A 20,535-nucleotide genomic window follows, 5' to 3' on the forward strand; every position below is an offset into this window, starting at 1 on the left:
GCAGCGTGAGGCTCCCCAGGAACTGCTCATTTGCTGGATTTCCTGTCCCCTCTAATTCGAAGGGCTGTCCAGAGGGGATGAAATGACAATTGAATTCCACATATTAAATCAAACTGGTTGACAGCTTCAGCTTCCTCCCATGACGTTTGGGGTTGCTCAAAGAAAGGGTTTCTGTGGCATGACACGTGCCCTACAGCCCAGCCTGCTGCTGAGGATTTGTGTGCCCAAGTAACAGATGCAATGGCCCGTTTCAGATTTTGTGGTGGGGGGGGATTGCTTGTGGCTGCCCTTTGAGGCTGATGTTATGGGGGGAAAAAAGAGCCCTAATGTGCCATGCAAAAATATCTGAACTGAGGGCACCCTGGGAGTCTTTTGTGCACCCATAACTAATGGGTTTGACCACAAAGTTGTCCTTCCCCCTTCCACAAGTAGCTAATGGGCATATTTAGAAATGTCACGGTACCATAATCACTTCCAGTGACTGTCAAGCTCATTTAATGTAGCCCTTTGTACTGTGTTCTGCCTCCTGGCTTTTCAAGAAACACAAAGGCATTCAGTGGGGTTGAGTTTTTTCAGACTGGCACAGAGAAAATCATTTACACCCTGCTCTGAGTAAGGGAATCTTGTCTGGATTTCCCACAGGGGGATTAGTGATTCTGGCTTGTCCTTGGGCTGTAGCATCAGCAGAGCACACCTGACATTAATACAGAGGAATAGCCCTTGCTGCACCACTACTCCTGCCAACAAAGTAAACTGCCAAAGGGGCACAACTTGGAAAAACTGGACTTAATGTTTGGCTAAGCTGTACTTACAAAGAATTCTCACCAAAATACTACTGGTTTTGGAAGGTAGCATTGGGCTCAGGAGGCCTGATTGGGGTCCTGCTTTTTGCAGCATGCTCATCAATATTTGCTGCTTCTTCTGTGTGTTGAAATTCCTTGTGTTGTTTTCCTCTTCTAAGAGGCTGTGGTTTGCATTGGAGGAAGAAGGGGGTTGAAGTTGCTGGGAGAATAAAGCCTGCGTGTTGTGTGATAAAGAGGTTGGGGAAGTCAGGATGACCGTGCTCTGTAGGAGCTTGTGTATTTCTTCTGTGGAGGTGTTTGCCCTTTTGCTCTAGTCCCCTTTTTGCAACAGGATTAAGTAATACAGCTTCCCTGTTTGGAGCATCAGTGGGTTTTGTTGCTTGCAGTGGAACAAGGGCTTCACCTGGCTGTGTAAGGGGTGCTGCCATCTAAGCGAGGTCGGTGCACAGCCCTGGGTCTCTGTCCCTGCAGAATGCGACTCTCATATGCTCAGACTTGGAGTCTTTTGATTATATTCATCTCCTGGGAGTAACGTAGTTTTCTTCCAGTCCCATTTTGAGCAACATTTTTAGCATCTGAATTTCATTATGAGTGGAGATTTGGCTTCGAAGGCTTACTAAAAGTGTGCTGCTGCCTGGGAGATGGTTGTAGAGCAGTGTTAGACACTGCAGCCTCTCCAGAGCATCTCCTGTGACCCTGTGCTTTGTGCAGCTCTGGCTTTCTTGGCAAAACCTTCAACCTCCCAAACTCAGGATCACCTCCAGGACATGAGGAGGTGCCATCTGGGTTTGTTCATCAGGCTGCTTTCTGGAATGAGAACTCTGTGAGGGCTCCATAGTTACAAGATCCAGCCCAGAGGAACTCTGTTTGCTTTGTGTCACTTTGTTTCGCTAGTGCTATTGGTTTCGAGGATTTAAAGTGTATCAGAAAACACTTCTGTAAGTGCCAAGTCCTTCAGCCCACTCAGCTCTTTCGAAACAAAGCCATAAAGCTGGGTTCTCTGGAGCGGAGTGGAACCAATTATAGTGCTTGAAGAGTTTGGGGTGAGGATTGTCCCTTCCCAGGTGTGAGCACCAGACTCCTCCATAGCACAGCTTGGTTGGGTCGAGTTCAGCCTCACTGCAGCTGCAGCGCTGTGCCTGGAAAGCCTCTGCTGCCATATAGGGGAATGTGAAGTGGACTTTTGGCTACTTCTGCTGGCTTTGAGTCACCGGTACAGCCTGCCCAGCATCGTGTGGTGTTGAGGATGGCCCTCTGAAACAGTGCTGGCTGCACCCAGCCCATGTATGGGATTGCCTGTGGTCCCTGGGGCAGAGCCAGGAGCTGCTGGGGGGAATGAAGGAATGAAGGCCCCAGGGGATGCTGTGTCTGCCTGCAGGACTTCCCACTAAGGGTTACGTGTTTGCTGGCTGGGGAGATGGTGGGATGGAGACCCCAGGAAAGAATGAACTAAAAAAACATATGAGCTCAGTTGGGCCAGTTGTGTAAGGGCTGCGCCAGATCTTTCAGGAAACAGCTTTTATAAGGAGAGCAGAGCCTTCCAAACACCGTACAGCCCAAGTGGCCTGGAGCTGATCCTGGCCAGCTTGCTTTGCTGGAAACGTGAATCAGGCAAGGAGGGGTTGCCTGAGGCTGAGCTCACTTTGGCTGTAAAATTGCTTTTTAGGAAGCTTTAGCTACAGATGATAGCAAACTCCTAAGAGAGAAGGAGAGGAAGGAGGATTTGGAGGGATCATTTTAAAAAGCAGAAGGATGCCTCCTTTCTATTCTCTTCCCAGCCTACTAACCTCCTTGGCACAGGTGTCACTGCTCCCCGCATCCTTCAAGGCTTTTTTCCCAGGACAGCTGTGAGGTTTTTAACAGCTCCCCACAAAGGCCTTATGAAGGAGATGGATGACATCTCATCCCTTGTCCAGCTATGGTATCTGACTTTCCCTACTCCCATTGCATCTGCTCAGAGCTGGAGGCGAGCGAATAACCTAAATACTGTTTTCAGTTCTAGCTAGATGGGCATCTCTGCCATTGCACTGTTGTGTGGACAATCCCAGGCTGATTTGCAGCCCGCAATCTGAACAGCTGTCTTTTCTATAGGGTTTCAGTTGATCCCATCGATGTGCAGTGTTACCCAAATCAGAGTCCAGTGGGGAAGCCGTTGTTCTGCTTCTGACCTTTGAGCTGTGTTTGACAAACTGCCTTGTGCTTTAGCAGGGGGGTTGGGTTTAGAGGTCCCTTCCAACCCCTGCAGTTCTGTGATGCTGTGATTTTCTCCATTGCGTGGCTCTGCAGACCCTGGGTTCAGTGGCTTTGGAAGTAGGTTGATTCAGGGGACACTTGGCATCTCTTAGTGAGCTTCTGTGTTGATGGTTTGCAGTAGTGCTTTCAAGATTTTGAGGCATCTTTCTATGCAGTTCCACTTTCTTTCTCATGGAGAACAGCTGCTGAGTCTGATGGAATAACCAAAACTCACATGGAGGGGGCTGCCTTTCCTCCTCCTTTTAGTTCCTTTCAACCATTTATTTATTTATTTATTTATTTTTAATCAGAGATCTTTTTTCTCTATTTTCTTCTTTGGTAGGAAGGATAATGAGGCCTTTGCTGTCCTGCAAGTAGCAGAGAGCATGGAAGCCAAAATACTGAGGTTTGCTGCAGAGCTGGGTGGGGAAGAAAAAACACCATCAAACTGATCCAGTAGTGACCTGAAGAGCTTTCTTGGTTTAGTGCAGACCAGAATCCTTCCTATACCCACAGGAGCATCAGATGCTTCTCCCTCTCTTTTCTGCCATGTATCATCTCTTCAGATGATAGATCATCTCTGTTCTTCTGACCATCTCACCCCATTGCTGAGGCTGTGCCAAACAGATGCTAAGTAAGGGGCTCCTGGAAATGCCATCTCCCACACCTGCTTCCCTGTCCATCCCAGGAATGGCCCACGTTGTTGGCTGCTCCATGGGCTGGGACTAATTATGTGCATATTTGGGGCTGCCTTTTTCTTTCCCTCCTGTTTTTTTTTCTTCAAAGTGAGTTTGGAACCTGTGCCAGGGAAAATCTGGATGTGATTTGAAAGGTGCAGAGATGTGAATTCTTTCCGAAGCGATGGGGCCGGGGGAGTCCTACAGGGCAAAGCAAAAAGGCACTGATGTTTTTCCAGTCTCCAAATCTCTGGCTTCTTTCATGGCTGTGATCAGCAGGGTGAAGGCTTTAAGGTTCCCTGCCCCTCCAGCTTGCTTGAGATCTAGTAACAGCCTCTGGCTCAAAAAGACCCTCAACTATTTTGCTATGAAATTCCTCTGCGTCCTTTTATTCTGCTCTTTGCTCCTGCCCCCTTTGCCTGGAGAATTCCCATGGATGGGAGTAATTAGCACAGCCCTCCTTCTCTACCTGTTTACTTGGAGGGATGGATCCCTCTCGTGAGCTGCCTGCTCTGTCTCATACCATGTGCAGACCCACATCCTTATCAGCCCCTTCCCAGCTCAGCTCTGACACTGTGCAGTCCCCAATGAATCAGTGCTGCATTGCTCCCCACCCCTCTCCTGCGCTCCTGCAGCGCCCTTTGCTCTCAGTCCATCAGATAAGGCAGCTGTGATTATCCACAAAGAGTTGGGTTGTTGTTGTTTTTTTTTCCCAGTCCTGAGAGAGCAGAAACTTTCTGCCTCCAGGTTTTAGTGAGCAGACAGCGTGTCTTCAGTGGGGCCTCCCTGACTGGATCTGGGTGTCAGCTTTTCTGCATGGGAGCAGAATATGTGCCCTCCCAGCATCCTCCTGCTCCTGTCCAGCTGGGTACAGTATGGCCCAACAGTGCTATTTCTGCTGTCAAAGCGCTGAGCCCAGTGATGTGCAGCTCTAATGCAGAGGGGCAACCTCTGCTCCTGTGAGTTTCCTGCTGGGTGGGAAGTAAGAGGCAGCGGATTGTCCCCCTGTGTCCTGGCTGCCCTGTGTCATTGAAGCTCTGCTGCAGTGGGGTTTTGTGGGGGAAGGGAGCACAGAGATTGCAGGAAAGGAAAGCTTCAAGGAGGGGTCTGAAAGAAACCATGCCAGTGGCATGGCTGTATTTCCAGGAAGAGTCCCAAGGGTGAGGCACAGCATGGGACAAAGCATGAAGATGCTCGCTTACAAATCTGTTAGCTTGGATATGGCAGGAGAAAAGCAGAAACCAGATTCATGCTTTAAACCGGTTGGAAGTGAAGGTACCTCTCCCACCTTTTTGTGCATCATCTTTTGTTTTCCTGTGCATGTCCCTTCATCCCTGGGCATGAGTATGGCTCTCTTTGGGCAGCCAACCAGCAGTATCTGATGACAGTGACATTTGAAAACTGCCCTATAATTGGTAACATAAGATGATGTCTGCTGTGTTCAGTTCTTCCCTTTGCTACCCTGTCTTCAGGTACCAGTACTGCTAGGTGGAAATGGATGGATGTGTTGTGGGAATGCATGAGGTTCACAGGGATGCATTGGATGGAATTACTGCCTATCCATTGTGTCGGGTGAATTCCTGACAATGTGTGGTGTGCCTCTGGCCAGGGTGGGTGGAAATGAGTGGCAGTGCTGGAGGGCAGGAATGTCCTTGCAGAAAGGGGGAAGAAAGGAGCAGCACATCTACACAGAGCTCTGTAACCAGGGAGCATCGTGTCCCAGGAGGCTGTGAGCTGTACTCACTGAGGGAGTCTGAAAACAGCATCAAGGCTCTCAGTGGTTTTCCAGCCTTCCCTCCCACCAAGGCAAAGAACAATATTGGCTCCCTCCTGTCTGCCGAGAGCTTAGGGAAGGGAAGGAAGAAATGGAAGCACTGGAACAGAGCTGATCAGATTGTATCAGCGGGTCCGAACAGGAGAGAGAAAAGGTCAGGCACAGCAAGGGGAAAGAGCAGGGAGTGCCTGCAGCTGGCATCAGGTACCCTTGGTAGTTCTCCCTTCTGGTGAATCCCCTGTCCAGGGCTGCCCCTCTCTGGGGTGTTTGTGAGGACAGGGGGCAGCTGGGGATGCTGCAATGGAGGTCCCTCATTTTTCCCAGCTGCTTCTGTGTTCTGCACAAAGCACCCAGTGGGTGCTGGAAAGCCTTGCATAGAAAGCTGAGTACTTTCAGTGAGGTTTGATTTTGTCTTTGATGTCTTGTTGATGTAAATATTTATGGTGCCTTCCTTCTTTCTAAATGAAACTAATCCTTCTTACTTCAGAGCAGTCCTATAAAAATAAATCATTCTGCACTGCTCACTCCTCCCCAGCAGCTGCAAGGAGCCAGTAAGTGTGTGAATGTGGTATCAGGTGTAGATGGAGACATAGGCAGGGAACATTCTCCCACTCCTGCACTGCAAATCAGTGAAAAGAGACTTCGTTTGCTTTGATTTCCAAGGAGTTGCTTATATTTCAGCTTTCTTTACAGTTTGATTCCCTCTAACTGTAAAGGATGCGCTGTGCTAGTCAGGTTTCTCCAGTCAGAATACTAATTAAGAATAATAATGCTGCCAGGTTACTCTTAAAGAACATATGCTTTCGAGACACCAAACTTCTGCTGTGAAGCAAATACGTATCAAGGAAGGCAGGTGTGATGCTTCAGAGCAGCTACGGTGATAGTGAGGTAATGTGGCACTTCACAAATGTATTCACTGGGATAAAGTGAAGTGTGTATGAGACTGAAGAAAGAACACTTCCTCAATTGCCAACTTGCTCGACATATTCCCAGGTGATGAAAATCTGCTCTCAGCTTTGTGTGCATGAAGGGCATTGTATTCTACTGCACTTCCTTGTGGTGGTGACCTTTCTTGTGCAAACGAGGGGCGAGTCGTTGCTCTGTTTGTGCATGCATTAGCACTGTATGAAGGTAAATAGGTAAACGGAATCATTTCTAAGTGCTGGAGATGCGACAGGAATGAGGAGGTGGAGATTGCAGCGGCAGTCAGTGAGATGTGCAGAACTGCCTTCCTTCATGTTGTCCCATTTGTACTTGTTGTGGTGGGGCTGAGGGCAGGAGCTGTAGCAAAGAGGGATGCAGATAGGACACGAATAATGCCTTGCACTTCTCTTGCACTGTATGGTCTTCAGCTATGTAAAAGCCCCCAGTGGCAGCACTCATTCCCATTTGGAGGGTAGGGTCTGTAGAAAGTGTGCCCAGGAAAACGCTGCATCTCATTGACCCAGGAGGGAAGCAATTTCCTGCTCTCTCTTGCTTTTCAAGTAAAGGGTTTAGACAGCTGTATTTGGCAGCACTGGAGGGCCTATCATTATGTTAATTAGGCATTTTGATGGGAAAACAGCTTTCTGTTAGAAAATAAACTTTATTGTTGAAGAATACTAGATCTAGAGCCAGTCAAGCGACGAGCTGAGTTTCCTGCTGTTTCAGATGCTCTGTGCCTGGGCTAATTTAAGATCACTTCAGCTGTTGTGATGTATTTATTCCCTCATAACTATATTCTTTTTGTTATTATTCACTAACATCTGTTTGTTAAACATTTAAATATTCCCACACCCAGCGTGTTATTTGAGACGTTTATAGTATGCACACCCATCAGTGATCCTGGCAGACCTCAGAACTAAACAGCCATTCTTTACAATTGGCAACAAAGCTACTCCAATCAATTCATCTGTTTAGAAACCATCGGTCATTCAAATAGAGGTACGTGCAGCAAATACACCATGACTGCAGATGACAAAACAGTTGAACATTTGCTTTTCTGATGGAAAATCATTGCTATCAAGGGAAGGAGCTTTGGCCTGGTTGTGGCTCCCTTTCCCTCCCAGTCTTTCCAGACAATTTCTGTTCCCAGACTATTCACCCTTCTAAAAGACAGATCGAATAGAGGGGGATTTTTATTTTCCACTGTATCACAAAGACTGCCAGACTTGGCTGTGGCGGGCTGCAAGATGGAATGCATTTCAGACGAGAGTATTTCCCACTATGAATGTCTCAGCCTTTTGCTGTCAGCAGAACATAAATGAGGAGCAATGCTGGTATGAGCAGTCTGACCCTTTGCGTTTCACTTCAGGGCAAGCACGGAGCTAGTACTGAGTGTGATTGCTGTGTGCTCCCTTTGAGAGCCCAGTCTTGAAGGCATTCTGCATTAACGGAGCCTAATAGGAGATTTGGCTTCTCCATAATGTTCTGATTCATGCTCTGTGCAGGCTGAAATTGGGTTGTTTTAGTTCTTCTATGCTTAAAAAATGTGTTGGCAGGCTGCACAAGTCATGTACACTGGAGTCAGGCAGTAGTGGAAGGTATTAAAGCTTTGATAGGCATGGGACCATTTTAACCCATCCTTGTCCACAGGCAGCTTGGTAGCATCCAGCTCTGGATCCAGTGCTGCCACAGCTCCTGGGATTGCTTGCTGGAGGGGCTGAGGTGACACAACACAGGAAGGGCTCAGTGACTTTTTGGAGTGCTTTCCGATTTTGTGATGTGCTGTTGTTTAGCTGGTGGTACCTCCTTGATAAAAGAAGGGGCTGCGTGGACAGATACATTGGTTATACACTGTGGGTTTGGTGGTGGGATCAGACACTCCTGTAGGGACAAAAAGAGACATAGGTAGAGGAGATGTCAGAAGGAGCCTGTGGGAACTTTATTGCTGCCTTCCAAATCACAATTTTTTTCATGTTATTCTATTGCAAAAGTGCCAGTGTAGGTTCATGGAGCACTGAAAGTCTGAAATCCTACCACGTACCAGTGCTTTTGATCACAGGGTCTCTGTGTGTATCTGTTTCACTGTCCGCTGATGGCTTTTGTCTCATTAAAAGCCAGAGAAGCTGTTCTCTGTGGGAGCAGCTTGAAGCACTTAGGACTCATTAGACTTCAAAGGAAACAGGGCCATACCACAGGCAAGAGGGGAAGAAGTGGAGTGGCAAGAGGATCCCATTAATGGAGAACAAAAATAAACCCCAGACAGGAAGGAAAATCCTATAGGTCTGACTCAGGGCTGCAGTCCCGACACTGCAACTTCAAGGACCGATTTGACACTGGAGCTGCACAGGGAGAACCCCCTGGCTTGGCAGCTGCCCACACTGGAGCCAAGTGCTGTGAGTGAACCCAGAACCTGTGGCCAGCAGTGGGGGACGGATGTCCCTGTTGCAGGGATGTCCACCTCTCTGGCTGGCTGGAGTTTGTCAGTGGACTTGTCTACAGACCCTGTGCTTGCCAACAGGCAGTAAGGTATCAGGCACATGCTCCTCCTTCATTGCCACACTGGTGAGAGGGAGGTGGGGATGCACTTTGCTGCTAATTGTTTCCTCTTCTCTCTACTTAAACGCACTTGCCATTTTAAATATATTTTGTTCTAATATGGGATTTAATGCACAGGAGGGAACGTGCTGTAGGTGTGGTGCTTTTTGTGAGATGCACGAGGAAAAGGTCCTGATGGAGTGGTTTGGAAGAGGCTGCCCCCAGGCCTTGCACTGACTTTCTCTTTTCGTTTGTCTCTCCCATTTCAGGCAAGATCCTCTTCCGACGGAGTCACATCCGTGATGTTGCAGTCAAACGCCTGATACCTATTGATGAGTACTGCAAGGTAAGGGAGGATGTCTAGCATCCACCAAAGATGAAAACACCTGTTTTCAGCATGCCGTGGGGTTACAGGTGAAAAGCATGGAGGGCCAGGACAGCAGATAACAACAGAGTGATGGAGATAGGGTGCAAGGTGAGCTTGGACCTGTGAGATCCAAACAGAGCGGCACCAGAAAGCTGATGGTGCACATCACCGGTTGGCTCCAGCCCCTTGTCATGAGTCATTAAAATACACCAACTCCACACAGACACACAGCAATAAATTCAGTTTTTGAGAAGTGAAGGTCCCTAATTGAAAAGATGCTGCAGCTGTCTGTTTCAGAATGATGCCATTAATGGTATAAAATATAATGAATCCATTTGACTTAACAACTGGAACATAATGGCCGATGTTATATGACCCACTTAGAGAGCTGCTCTCTCCTCCTCACATTAATGCATTGCCAAGTAAAAAAATGCATACCGAGCCTGGCCTTCTAGTTGCTGCTTTTAACCATAAAGCTGCTGCTGAGCTCAGAGGTGGGCATGGGACCAAATTGCTGCAGAGCTGTGGGATGAGCAAAGGGTCAGTTTGAGCAGAGACAGCTGTTCCAGGGCACATCGTGCTGCAGGACTTGGACCTGCAGTCCCAGCATGCTCTCCTTGCTCAGGTTATTGTTGCAGGGGCACATCAATGTGTTGGTGAAGAGCAGAAATGCAGAATCTCCCCTGGCCTGCTGAGTTGAGGGCTAAGCAAATCTGTTGTGAACAGTTGTGAACAGCTTCCCACAGGAAACTGCATAGGGAATTGCTTTCTTGCTGTTCCCTGGTAGAGAAATGGGGTATGTTCAGTCTCTGGGAGAGCCCTGTGAAATGGATTCCGGTGCGGTGAGGTGTATTTGTCTTCAATAAATGACAAAATGGACTTGCTGTAATTCCAACACGAAGCCATCATGGGTTGGACATCATGCTAGTCATGACCTTCTTGTGTTTGTGGCCACAGCTGCGATAGTCCATTGGCCAGTTGCATCCTGACGTCTTGAAAAATGAGCTGTGGGTCTTGCCTTCTGTCCTCCCATCGTAAGATGTTTTCTGTTATCATCCCCTGCTATCACAGGGTGTGGAGCTTTCTCCACATTGCAGAACTGGGGGAAATTTGGCACGGGAAGGTGTCTCCGTCACGGGATGCTTGGTGCTGGGGAGTGGCACCCCCACGGGAATGGCATCCGTGCAGATCCTGCACTTCGAACAGCCTTTTTCTGCACACAAAAGCCATGGAGGGAGTGATTTTCTCTCTCCTGTCTCTCTCACATGATCTTGTTTGCAGCAGGGCTGTGATTAGTGGTCTGACTGTCTGCTGTGCTGGCAGTGAGTGACAGTATACTGAATGGCTGGAAGGCTTTTGGGGGCCAGCAATTAGGTCAGGATGGAGCCACATCTGATCTGTGCAGTAACCCCAGGGTTTTGCAGATGTGGCTTTGTCTCTGATACAGATTCGGTTGGCCTTCACTCCTTCTGTGAGACTGCTGCGACAGCACATGGAGGGTGAAACGTCTGCTTTGGGATGAGTGCTGCAGCCCTGCTCCGTGATTTCAGATCTGCAGCTGTGTGTCTGTTTCCCTTTTTACAGTCACCATTGCTGGTGGCTCTGTTCCTTCCTGTGAGCACAGTGCCCCACGGAGCTGTAACCCGCTCCCTGTGCTCCAAGGCTCTTTGCTCAGGTGGCAGTGCTTCACATCACCAGTGTCTGTTTCACCCACAGGCTCTGATCCAGCTGCCTCCCTACATCTCCCAGTGTGAGGAGGTTCTGCAGTTCTTTGAGACCCGACCTGACGACTTGACTCCCCCCAAAGAGTAAGTTGGTTGGGTGGCTGCTGCCACCGGGGTGGCGATGAAGCACAAATTGCTTTCAGCTTGCCAGAAGCATCCAGGAGTCCAACATCACTTTAGAGATCCTCCCAGGAGTCACAGATGTGGGATTTGGATGCTTTCTTGGGGAGGGAGCAGGGGCTGTGCAGCACAGGTGGACACCCTCACCTGCTTAGCCAACTCCTGGTGTACCATCCCCAGCTGTAAAGTGGGTGCATCGCTCTGGGACCCCATCAGGTGTTGATGTCCCCCCATGGCAGCCAGGCACAGCGCTGCTTTCTGCTTCTAGAATGCTAGTTTCAGAAGCACGGTGAGACTGAAAAGCCTCATTTCACATGGCAATGCCCAGGCTGGGACTACTAATATCCTCTGCCTCATTCAAGGGTTCTGACATGCCCTCAGCCACGTTTGTGAGCTCCGTCCGTAATCACTGCTGACTTTTTCCATGCAAAACAGAGAATGTTTGCAAGGAATCTCGCGTGCCTTACGCAACTCTGTGTGGTTATAAGTCTTGTGACTATGAGCTGCTTTGGCCAGGAGCCACCCATCTCTTACTAATCACAAGCAGCATAAATCTGAGCAGCTGCTTCCATCTCCTGCTATGCAGCTCTCTCTGTATGCTGCTTGTGACGCTACGTGTAGCTCTACTGAAGGTTGAGCAATGGAGGAGGCTTGATTAATTGTGCAAGGATAAGGCAGTAAATTGATTTGACATCATTCTGTATTGAAAGGGTGTCACGGGTTGTGGAGGGGTGTGGAGATAGATACTAGGATTTTGTTTTTCTCCTCTGAGCAGGAACATTGAGCCTTTTGGTAACAAGTGTTATGCTGGTGTGGATTATATCTTCTCTCTGGGTTTTAGATTTTTTTTATGTTCGCTTTAATTCTCCCCTTCTTTTGTCCTTGTTTTCCTCCTTTGATTCCCCTTTCTTGGCCTGTTGTCATTCCTTCTGCAGCTCACAGTCACTTGATGAGATTGGTCTGAGGGCCCTGCAGCCCATTAACTAATTGCATGCTGTCAGCCAGTCCTCTCATCCATCCTGCCCCACTATTGCTCAGCACTTAACCTGCCTTAATAGTTGTCTCTCAACAAAGACAGCAGCTCGGGGGCAAGCAAGAGACACAAGAACGACGTGAGGGTGGGGGGACACTGGGTGGGGATTTTCATGGGAATTCACAGCAGATGGAGCTCTTTCAGGGCACAGGGAGCATGAGCCTGAGCCCTATGCAAGAAGTTGATGAGCTGCTTTACAAAGGGAGTTATATACTGAAAGTGGCTGGGGTTGGGACACCAGCACACACAGGAGGTTGTAGGGTTCCTGTGCTACGGAATTGCTGTGTGTTTGGCCAGTGGAACACTGGGTGGATGAGAGGGTGAGGGGCTGCTGAATGCAGAGATGGAATGTGCTGCCTTCCACTGCTCTCCTGGGAGCTGAGGTGAGTTTGCAGCATGCAGAAAGACATAGCAGGTAACTCTCATCCATTTGCTTCCAGCAGCAAAACGCTGCAGCATCTCAAGGACGTCTTTGTTGTGTTTCATATCCCAGCCTGAATGCCAGAGGGGTATTTATTAGCTACAATTCAAAATGCTAATTAATAAAAGTCCTTGGCTCTCTCCTCCGGAGAGATTGGTGGGAGCCCTTTCCTGAGCCCTGAGCGCTGGCTTGTGGCCAGTGAACCAATAACGGTATGGGACCGATGATGGACGGCTGGGCTGGATCAGACGTGATGGCGTGTCTGGGGTTTGGCCGGATGTCATCATTCATAAAGAGGATAAATACTTTTCTCTGGGAATTTGAAAGGGAGCCAGGCCATGGGAGGAGGGGAAAAAAAAACTGAAAAAAAGCATTAAAAAATAAAAAAGAAAGGCAGCTTTTATGTTGGGTGGTTGGAAGGTGGGAATGAGGGAGGAAAAAAAGACTGGTCAGCGTGCTTTGTGCCAAGCCAAGCCGCCGCTGATGTGGCACTGTGGCTGGGAGTGTTACTGTTCCCTGTCCCTTGGTTTCCCTGGCTGACATCTCGGGGCCTGCCCCAGGTTGCAGAGCAGTAGATGATGATGGTGATGGGAATGTGCCCTTGGGTGCTGCTGGATGTGTTCTCTGCATCATGCTGAGATCTGAAGCTACTTTCAAGAGCTGCAACAGACTGCAGTCCATGGAGCTGTTTAACTGCTACTTGGATCTGGCAGCCTTTGCATTGGAAAGAGGAGGCTGGACAGCCCATGTATCTGTCTCTGGGCTCCTCTAGTGTCTGTTTCCCCAACATTGAAGCAACTCCTGGGAAGATCCAAGTCTTTCCTTGTGCTCTCCTGCAGTGCAGCTTCCATACAGTGTCTACTGGTGTTGAGAACACCAACGAAAGCCAGTCACTGGTTACCGATGTGAAAGCTGTGGCTTTCTCAATCTCTCACTCATTTTTTACAACCTCTGGCACTGCTGTTGGCTTGCATGGAGAGAAATAGAGGAGAAGGAGACTGGATGGAGAGGGAAAGAGTCAAATGCATCCTTTTTCCCCCACTGTTTCCAGTTGGGCAATAGATCATAGCTAAAGGCTAAGCTGAGACAGGAGTCTGCAGCGCTAGGGGGGTGGATGAGGGAGGTGAAGCCCTTGCTCCATCCCCTCTGCACGCACTTGCCAACTTTCCAGCATCCTCCTGCCCAGAGGGACCACTTCAAACAGGAGTGGGCTGAGGCTGTGGTGTTTCCACTGGCAGAGATGCTCAGTGGCTTTCGTGACGTGGAGCTCTGTCCATCAAGCTCTGGACTGAGATAACTCAGGGAGCCCACAGAGGGCTGCCCAGTGGTGGCTAAAGAGGGGCTGTAATCTGGAGGGATCGGTTGAATTTGGGAAGAGGTGGCTCTGCAGAGCTGGAGTGGGGGAAAGAAAAGAAATGCTTGTGGAATGAGAAGGATAGCAATCTGTGGGGCTGTGGAGTTTTTCTCCCCGGCGTTGTATGGAAGCCCTATAAAAGCCATAGTTTCAAAGGAGAAAACTCATCAGATTCCTGCTCACTGCATATCTCAGCAGGTCTGACCAGCAGCAGAATGCTCAGCAGTTGAGGTGGGAAGTTACTGTGTGTGCCTCTCACCCTTCAACCACACTTTTTCAGTTTCAAGCAGTTTTTAACCACAGCAGAGAACTGCTGGGATAGGGCTGGGGACATCTGAGCTGCTGGGCACAAAGCCACTGCTGAGCCAAGGCATTCAGCTGCTTGCTGCTCACCCACAGGAGCCCAGGTTAACTCTGTAGTGCAGCAAGATCCCAAGGGGCTCTTCAGTAATTGTGTGTATAGTACGAGTGAGGAGCAATGGGAATGGAGCTCATGTGCTTCCCAGGGCTGTGGAGGTGAGCTCCTTGTGAGAGGCATCTTGCAGTAAAGGCTGTTTTCTGTCTGGTAGCTGGGCATCCTGTCTTGTGTAAGACACTAAAGGTTGTTGTTCTGAACCTTTCAGCATATGAACCCCCGATTGTTGTTGGTTTTTTTCCAGCGTAGGAACCTGTAGAGCAAATTTATTACCTGGTGCTGTGCCTAAAAGTTGTCCTCAGGCATCTCTCCGCACACACTGTGGATTCATGGTTTGAAGGCTACTGACTTACTGACTGTAAATTCCTCTTGTCCTCTAAAGCAGCTTTTCTCTTACGTGCTAGATGTGTCCTAGTCCAAGTGTCCCTCTAGAAAGGGAGGGCAGTGCTGGAAGTCCGCTGTGTGCTCCTTGGCCAGCATGCTAAGCTTAGCTCAGAGTTGGTGTGGGAGCAGTCCCAGCACCAGCTCCCTGAGGGTCTTTTAAGGGATGGTGACCCTTAGAGCAGATGGCAGTGGAGGTGGGTACTCCCCCATTGGCCTGGCTGCCTTGTGTGCCTAGAGCTCCAGACAGACACAGTCAGGACAAATTCCTCTTGCAGCCAGGCTATGGAGGGGGATCTGGGAGCTCTGCTGCTGGGGCAGAGGTCTGCAGGAGGTGTGTGGCAAGGAGCTGGGGCACAACCAGATGAGAGCATGTGCTGCTAATGAGGTTATGCCTGCAGCAAAAGCCCAGCAGCCCTTCATGATTATATTAATGCTAAGGTTCTGGTGCTGGGCAGTGAGGTGGGGGTGGCAGTGATGTAGTAATGGGTTGCTTTCCACAGGCAGACTGATGAGGACTCCAGGCAGTCACTAGCCCCAGTAAATCAGTGAAGGGAGAGCTGAGCCAAAATGAGAGTCAGTGAGATCTGAGAGCTGGTGAGATTTGATTGTGCCAGCTTGTCTCTGTATGAGTGATTAAAGGTCCTGCTTAGGGCCACTGTGCCAGCAGCCATTGGCCGGTGAAAGATTTGTGTTAGGTCCAAAGCACCAGAAGACAGTGCTAGACAAGCATATGTCCAGCACTGCAGTAGAGAGCAAATCTGTTGCTTTGCCTTATTTCCATAAATGTGAAGAACAGACTCATAACCAGAGTCTCCCCCAAAGAAGTCTCCTTCCTTCCTGCTTCCCTGGAGCTTTTCACCTGCTTACCTTTTCCAGTAATGGAGCTTTCCCAGCAGCAAAAGTTTTCCTCATCATGCTTGCACGGTGTCTGAGGGAATGGGGGCTTGAACTCCTGGGCAAGGTGAGCAGGGGTTTAACAGAAAAAGGAGAGCTCAGGTCCCTGCTGTAGGATGCAGTGGTTGTCCCATGTAGGGAGTCATTCCTTGTGCCCATAAACTCGAGCTCCCTGAGTTGACGGATGTTGGTTTGGATAAGGATGCTTGTTGGCTTGTGGCTTTTGAAGCGTGTCCTGCTCTCCAGACAAATTACAGCTTGTATAAGGAATTGTTTGTTTTGCGGGCCTGCTGGTGCCTACGTGCAGATTCACCAGGAGCTCAGGCTAGATCTCAGCTCCAAAATAGTGGTCTCTGTCATTCTCGGCTGAGAACTGTTCTTTCCAGGTGACAGCAGAAAGAAACAGCAATGGGGTTGAAGCTACTATGCATAAACATGGCTTGCTGCATCACAAGCTCCCTGCATGAACAGAGCACTTGATTTTCTGTGCTTACAGGGCACAAGGCAGCCTTCTGAGCCCACAGGTTTGGCTCACACAGCTCTCCAGCAGTTAAATACAAGAGTGATGCTGACACTGCAGCTTGGGAGCAGGGGGTCTCATTCAGTGGAGCACTTGCTGAACATCAGCTCTCTTAAACAAAGCCTTGTTGTCCCCCAGTTCTCAGCCTGTCTTGCTTGCATATACCTTGCTAGGACTTCTAACATCTCTACGCTTGCTGAATGCTTACAAGCTGAGCTGCCTCCTGAGAGTTATTTTGATGGCAGTGCTGTATTATAGAAGGGCTTATTATTATTTACAAGAAATAGACTTTTCTGCAGGAAATGTTTTCTTGGAACGGTGACTTCAGACCTATCTCGTCTTGCTTGTTGACTGTGGGCTGCATGGTTGGCATTGCAGCAGCTAGAGTTGCCACCCTTGTGTTTGTGTTCCTCTCCCACTCTGCCACTTAGCTGTAGCTGTGGGGCAGCACAGGCAGTCTGCAAGTGCTGTGTTGTGCCAAGGCCTTTGTCCCAAGGGCCTGTCATGGGATCTTCCTTCTGTGAGTCTGTAACAGAAATGCTAAGTCACAGCCTGAAGCAGTGATGGAGCACCTGGTAGGAAGGCAGGGCCAACCCAGGGGAGCTCAGGTGCAGGGATGGAGCTAGGATCCACCCCTTCCCAGCCCTCATTTAAGGGTTGGCAGTGGAGCTGAGAGTATCTCTTACTGGAGATCCTTGTCTACCTGAGGCTTTCTAAAGGTAAGCAGCTCTTCTGATTCATTTCTGTGTCTATAGCTGCTGTGTTTGGGCTCTTTCTCATTTGCTGTAGCCAAAAACTTTACCACCCTGCTGTTATCATCCTGTTATAGCATTACAGAGTCCCACCACAAGGTAGCCTCTGCTGCATGCCCACTGCAGAATCCCCTCTGTGTTGTGTACCAACAGCAGGTGCTTGAAGTCAAGCAAGCTTGTAGCAGCTCTTCTCTAGGCGCTGTCATAGCTTTCCTGGTTTTGTAATTAACGTTTCATGCCTGAGGTACAACCTTAGAAGCCTGCAAAAGCTTTCAGCATCCACAACATCCCGAAGTAGGAGATAAACAGCTTACACCTACGTATTGCTTAAGAACAGCCTGCTTTTTTGGTTTCAAACCTGCCTGCCTGCAGGCTTGTGCTCCTCGTCTCCTTCCTATCACTGGCTCCAGGAAGGTGCTGTGGAAGATTGTGATGAGAATATTTTCATATATATATAATATATTATTCTTTTTTAAAGTGACATTAGAAGTATTTACTCATCCTAAGTGTTCTCTGTTAGTAAGTTTTCTTTAAGGATTGCACTTGGGGATTATTATGTTCCTGAAGGATGCTGAACTGAGCCTGCTGCACCCTAATGCTATTTGGCTCAGTGTTTTAAGTGGGATTCCTATTACACAGTAACCCATGTTTTCAGTGTCCCTGACAGGGAGCTGGGAAAGTCCTGGGAAACAGCTGGAGAACTCTCCTGGGTGTTACCTCTTGGAGAGCTCTGTGTGGCTGATTGATGTTGCCATCATTATATGCTGGTACCTTGTCCCTGTGCTGTGTCTGCCTGGTTCATATACACACTGTGGTGTGGGTGAGAGCTAGATGAGTTTCCCAGCAGCAGGCAACCTTTCCCTTTCTGCTTGGAGGCATCCATTTCCAGGAGGCTGTACATGCACACTGCTGTGTGCCTTTCTCCAGCCCATGGGAAACAGAGCAGGAGGAAATGCTGCTGGCAATCTGTCAGAGTTTCCTGTCCTGTCTGAGTTCTTGTGCCCTCTGGGGTGATGGGCTGGTGTTGAGAGCTCTGTCTCTTTGTATGCTTTGCCAGTAGCAACCCGGCAGCAAAGTAGAATTGCAGCTCCTCCCTTGCCCCCTCACCCAGACAGCAAAAGGAAGCAGGGGATGAGTTACAGCAATAAGCTTAGCAGATGTCAGGGAAAAGCAGCAGCCCTTCCCATCAGTGCAAAGATGCAGTGCCCACCTGCCACCTCCAGCATTCTTTTTGAAGCAGTATGGAGCACTACAGTTGAAGCTGTGGACAGGGCTGGTGCCTTGGTTTGGATTTCAGCCTGGTTTGGTGCCTTGGTTTGTCATCTGTGGTTGTTTAAGGTCTGTCTCAGTGCCTATTTTCTTGGGTTGATTTGCTTTTTTAATCATGAAATGCTCCAGATTTTATTGTGTCTGTAGAGGGCTGTTCCCAATGTGTGAGGCTGTCCAGCAGCCGTGTTTCTTATTGGCACTCTGGTGACAAAAGGGACACAAGACCTTTGGTTTCATCTTATCAGTGCCAGTGCTGTCCATAGTGCCTCCTTGTGCCTGTATATAGCTCCTGCTTTGTGTTCATCCTTTCAACACTACCTTAGTGAGCTGTTCTGTTTTGAGGCATAAATGCTCACCCCTTCCCCAGCCCTGCTCCCCATCCTTGTCCCAAGGAGAGGACGTGGAGCAACTTCTGTATTCCCCTCTTGATATCCAAAGTGGTGTCTCACTTCTGTGAGAACTGTGGGCTATGCTGAGGGGGGTTGGGTTTCCCTCGCTCCCGACTGCTGCCAAATCATCCTGCTCTGCATGTCTTTTCTGAGTGACATCTGTCATAGCAAGCCATTGAGGATCCGGACCAGTGGCTGAGCTTCACTCTGGGGAAGGCAAAAGCACTGAATTACTCAGTGAGAGGGAGAGAGGTGCAAGGCTGGTTTCTGGCCCATGGGGTTGTTAGCTGGTGTGAGGGAGGTCACTAGCACTACTGGGACCAGCACTGCTGTGCTCTCCTGCATAGGCTTCCCATGGCAAAGAGCCCAGCTGTCCCCATCCCTCTTCTGACGCTCTTCCTTCTCTTTTTCAGGGAGCCCATTGGAAAGAAGAGATCTGGTAAGCACTCCTCCCTTCTCCAGTTTCACCATCTCCTCCTTCCACCCACAGCCTTGGCCTTTTGGTACTACACAGGGGTCTAGCCCCATGATGGGCACTGCTGCCAACACCTATGGTACTCCCTGACATGCCACATCCTCTCCATGCCCCATCGCTACCTCCCGGTGTGCATCCAAAGAGGGGATGGCATTGAGGACATGAAGGCTGAAGTTCCTTGTTGCCCCTGCAAGCATCCCATGGAGGGATGGGGTGACAGTTGCAGCTCTCCCCATCTGCTCATTCATTGAGTCAGTCACCCCCACATCCATGTCCCTCCTCCCTTCACAATGTGTCTCCCCTCGTTTTGTTCCTCCATCAGGGTTTATCCAGAGAACGACCTCTTTCCTGCAGAGAGGTAGTAACCGCCGCACGCTCTTTGGGCCTTGCTCTTGCTTTGCCTTTTGCTGTGGGACACCTGCTCTGTCTGGGTGGGCAAGTCCCTTGCATCAGCTGTCACATCCCTGTAGCTTCCTGTGGTGGCTGGTGGACACAGGGTGGTAGCAGTGAGGAGGTGCAGCGGGCACAGGGCCATGTCACAGCCTCAGGTGAGGAATAGGGTGCTGTCTCCAGCCTGTAGTGTGTGGCCACAGTGCTCTCAGGCCTGAAGGAATGTCTGAGCTGTGAGGTGACCATCATGGGGCTGCAAGTTTCCTGGTGCAGAAGCACTTTCTGCTTTGGGATTGCACCAGGTTGGGAAACCTTAGGGTGGATGGATGGATCTGGGATGCTCTCGCAAGCCTTTTGCAAGCACAGGCAGCAGTTTTCACACTAGCTTTCTCCTGCTGTGTTGGTCTGTCTTACGTGGCATTGACACAGGAGATGTGCTGAAGGTTTTGCTTTAAGCTGAGTTATTCACCACTGCAAGCCCATGTGGTGGCAGAGAGAGGCATCTGGCTGTGGGTGGGATGAAAACAGGCTGTGCTTTTTTTTTCCCCCCCATTTCCTCTCTTTTGATAGAGCAGAGGTAAAATAGAGACACAGAATCCCTTGTCTTGGAAATGTCTCTGGTGTGATGGCTCAGTGGGAGCGTCTGCTGGGTAAGGGAGGGGTGTTATGTTTCCCTGTGAGAACAGTGTGTGTTTAGATCACTTCTATTAAGCAGGAGAAAAGAAGACCTGATGAGGATTGAGGAGAAGGGAAAAAATTAAATTCTGCCCTCAAAGAAATGAGTGATAGAGCAGAATTTTTCTAAGGGTGCCAGCTATTGGAAAGGCAGGAGCTTTTCTCCTGTTTGTGTATGGAACTTTGTTCTGCCATCTCATTTCAAACAAGCCCTTTAGAAAGTGGGCTTCTGGGCAGCTCCCCTCTCCCTCTTGCCCTGTAAGCATGGTTGACAGATGGCACAGTGATGTTGCTGAGGGCAAAGAGAAAATGCTCTTTGGGGTGCTATTTGCTTTGCACTACTGAGAAAGAGGGGATGGAGAGTTTGGGTAACTCCCAAGCCAGAGCCCTGTCCTGGCAGGGTGGGAT

The 20,535-nt window shown here is 49.3% G+C and overlaps 1 protein-coding gene across 4 annotated transcripts in view; it reads left to right on the plus strand.

The window, feature by feature from the left end:
- Positions 1–20,535, plus strand: part of SH3PXD2B (SH3 and PX domains 2B) — a 63,736-nt gene that overhangs the window by 29,159 nt on the left and 14,042 nt on the right. For 2 of the 4 annotated variants that reach the window (XM_072348524.1, XM_072348526.1), the window contains exons 4-7: positions 9,215–9,291; positions 11,029–11,120; positions 19,001–19,026; positions 19,385–19,420. In XM_072348524.1, the coding sequence (XP_072204625.1) occupies positions 9,215–9,291; positions 11,029–11,120; positions 19,001–19,026; positions 19,385–19,420 (231 nt within the window). The remainder of the gene's footprint in view (positions 1–9,214; positions 9,292–11,028; positions 11,121–19,000; positions 19,027–19,384; positions 19,421–20,535) is intronic. The other 2 variants (XM_072348525.1, XM_072348528.1) reach the window with 1 other exon arrangement.

The sequence above is a fragment of the Excalfactoria chinensis genome, chromosome 13 (assembly GCF_039878825.1).
Source record: "Excalfactoria chinensis isolate bCotChi1 chromosome 13, bCotChi1.hap2, whole genome shotgun sequence".
Classification (NCBI taxonomy): Eukaryota; Metazoa; Chordata; class Aves; order Galliformes; family Phasianidae; genus Excalfactoria; species Excalfactoria chinensis.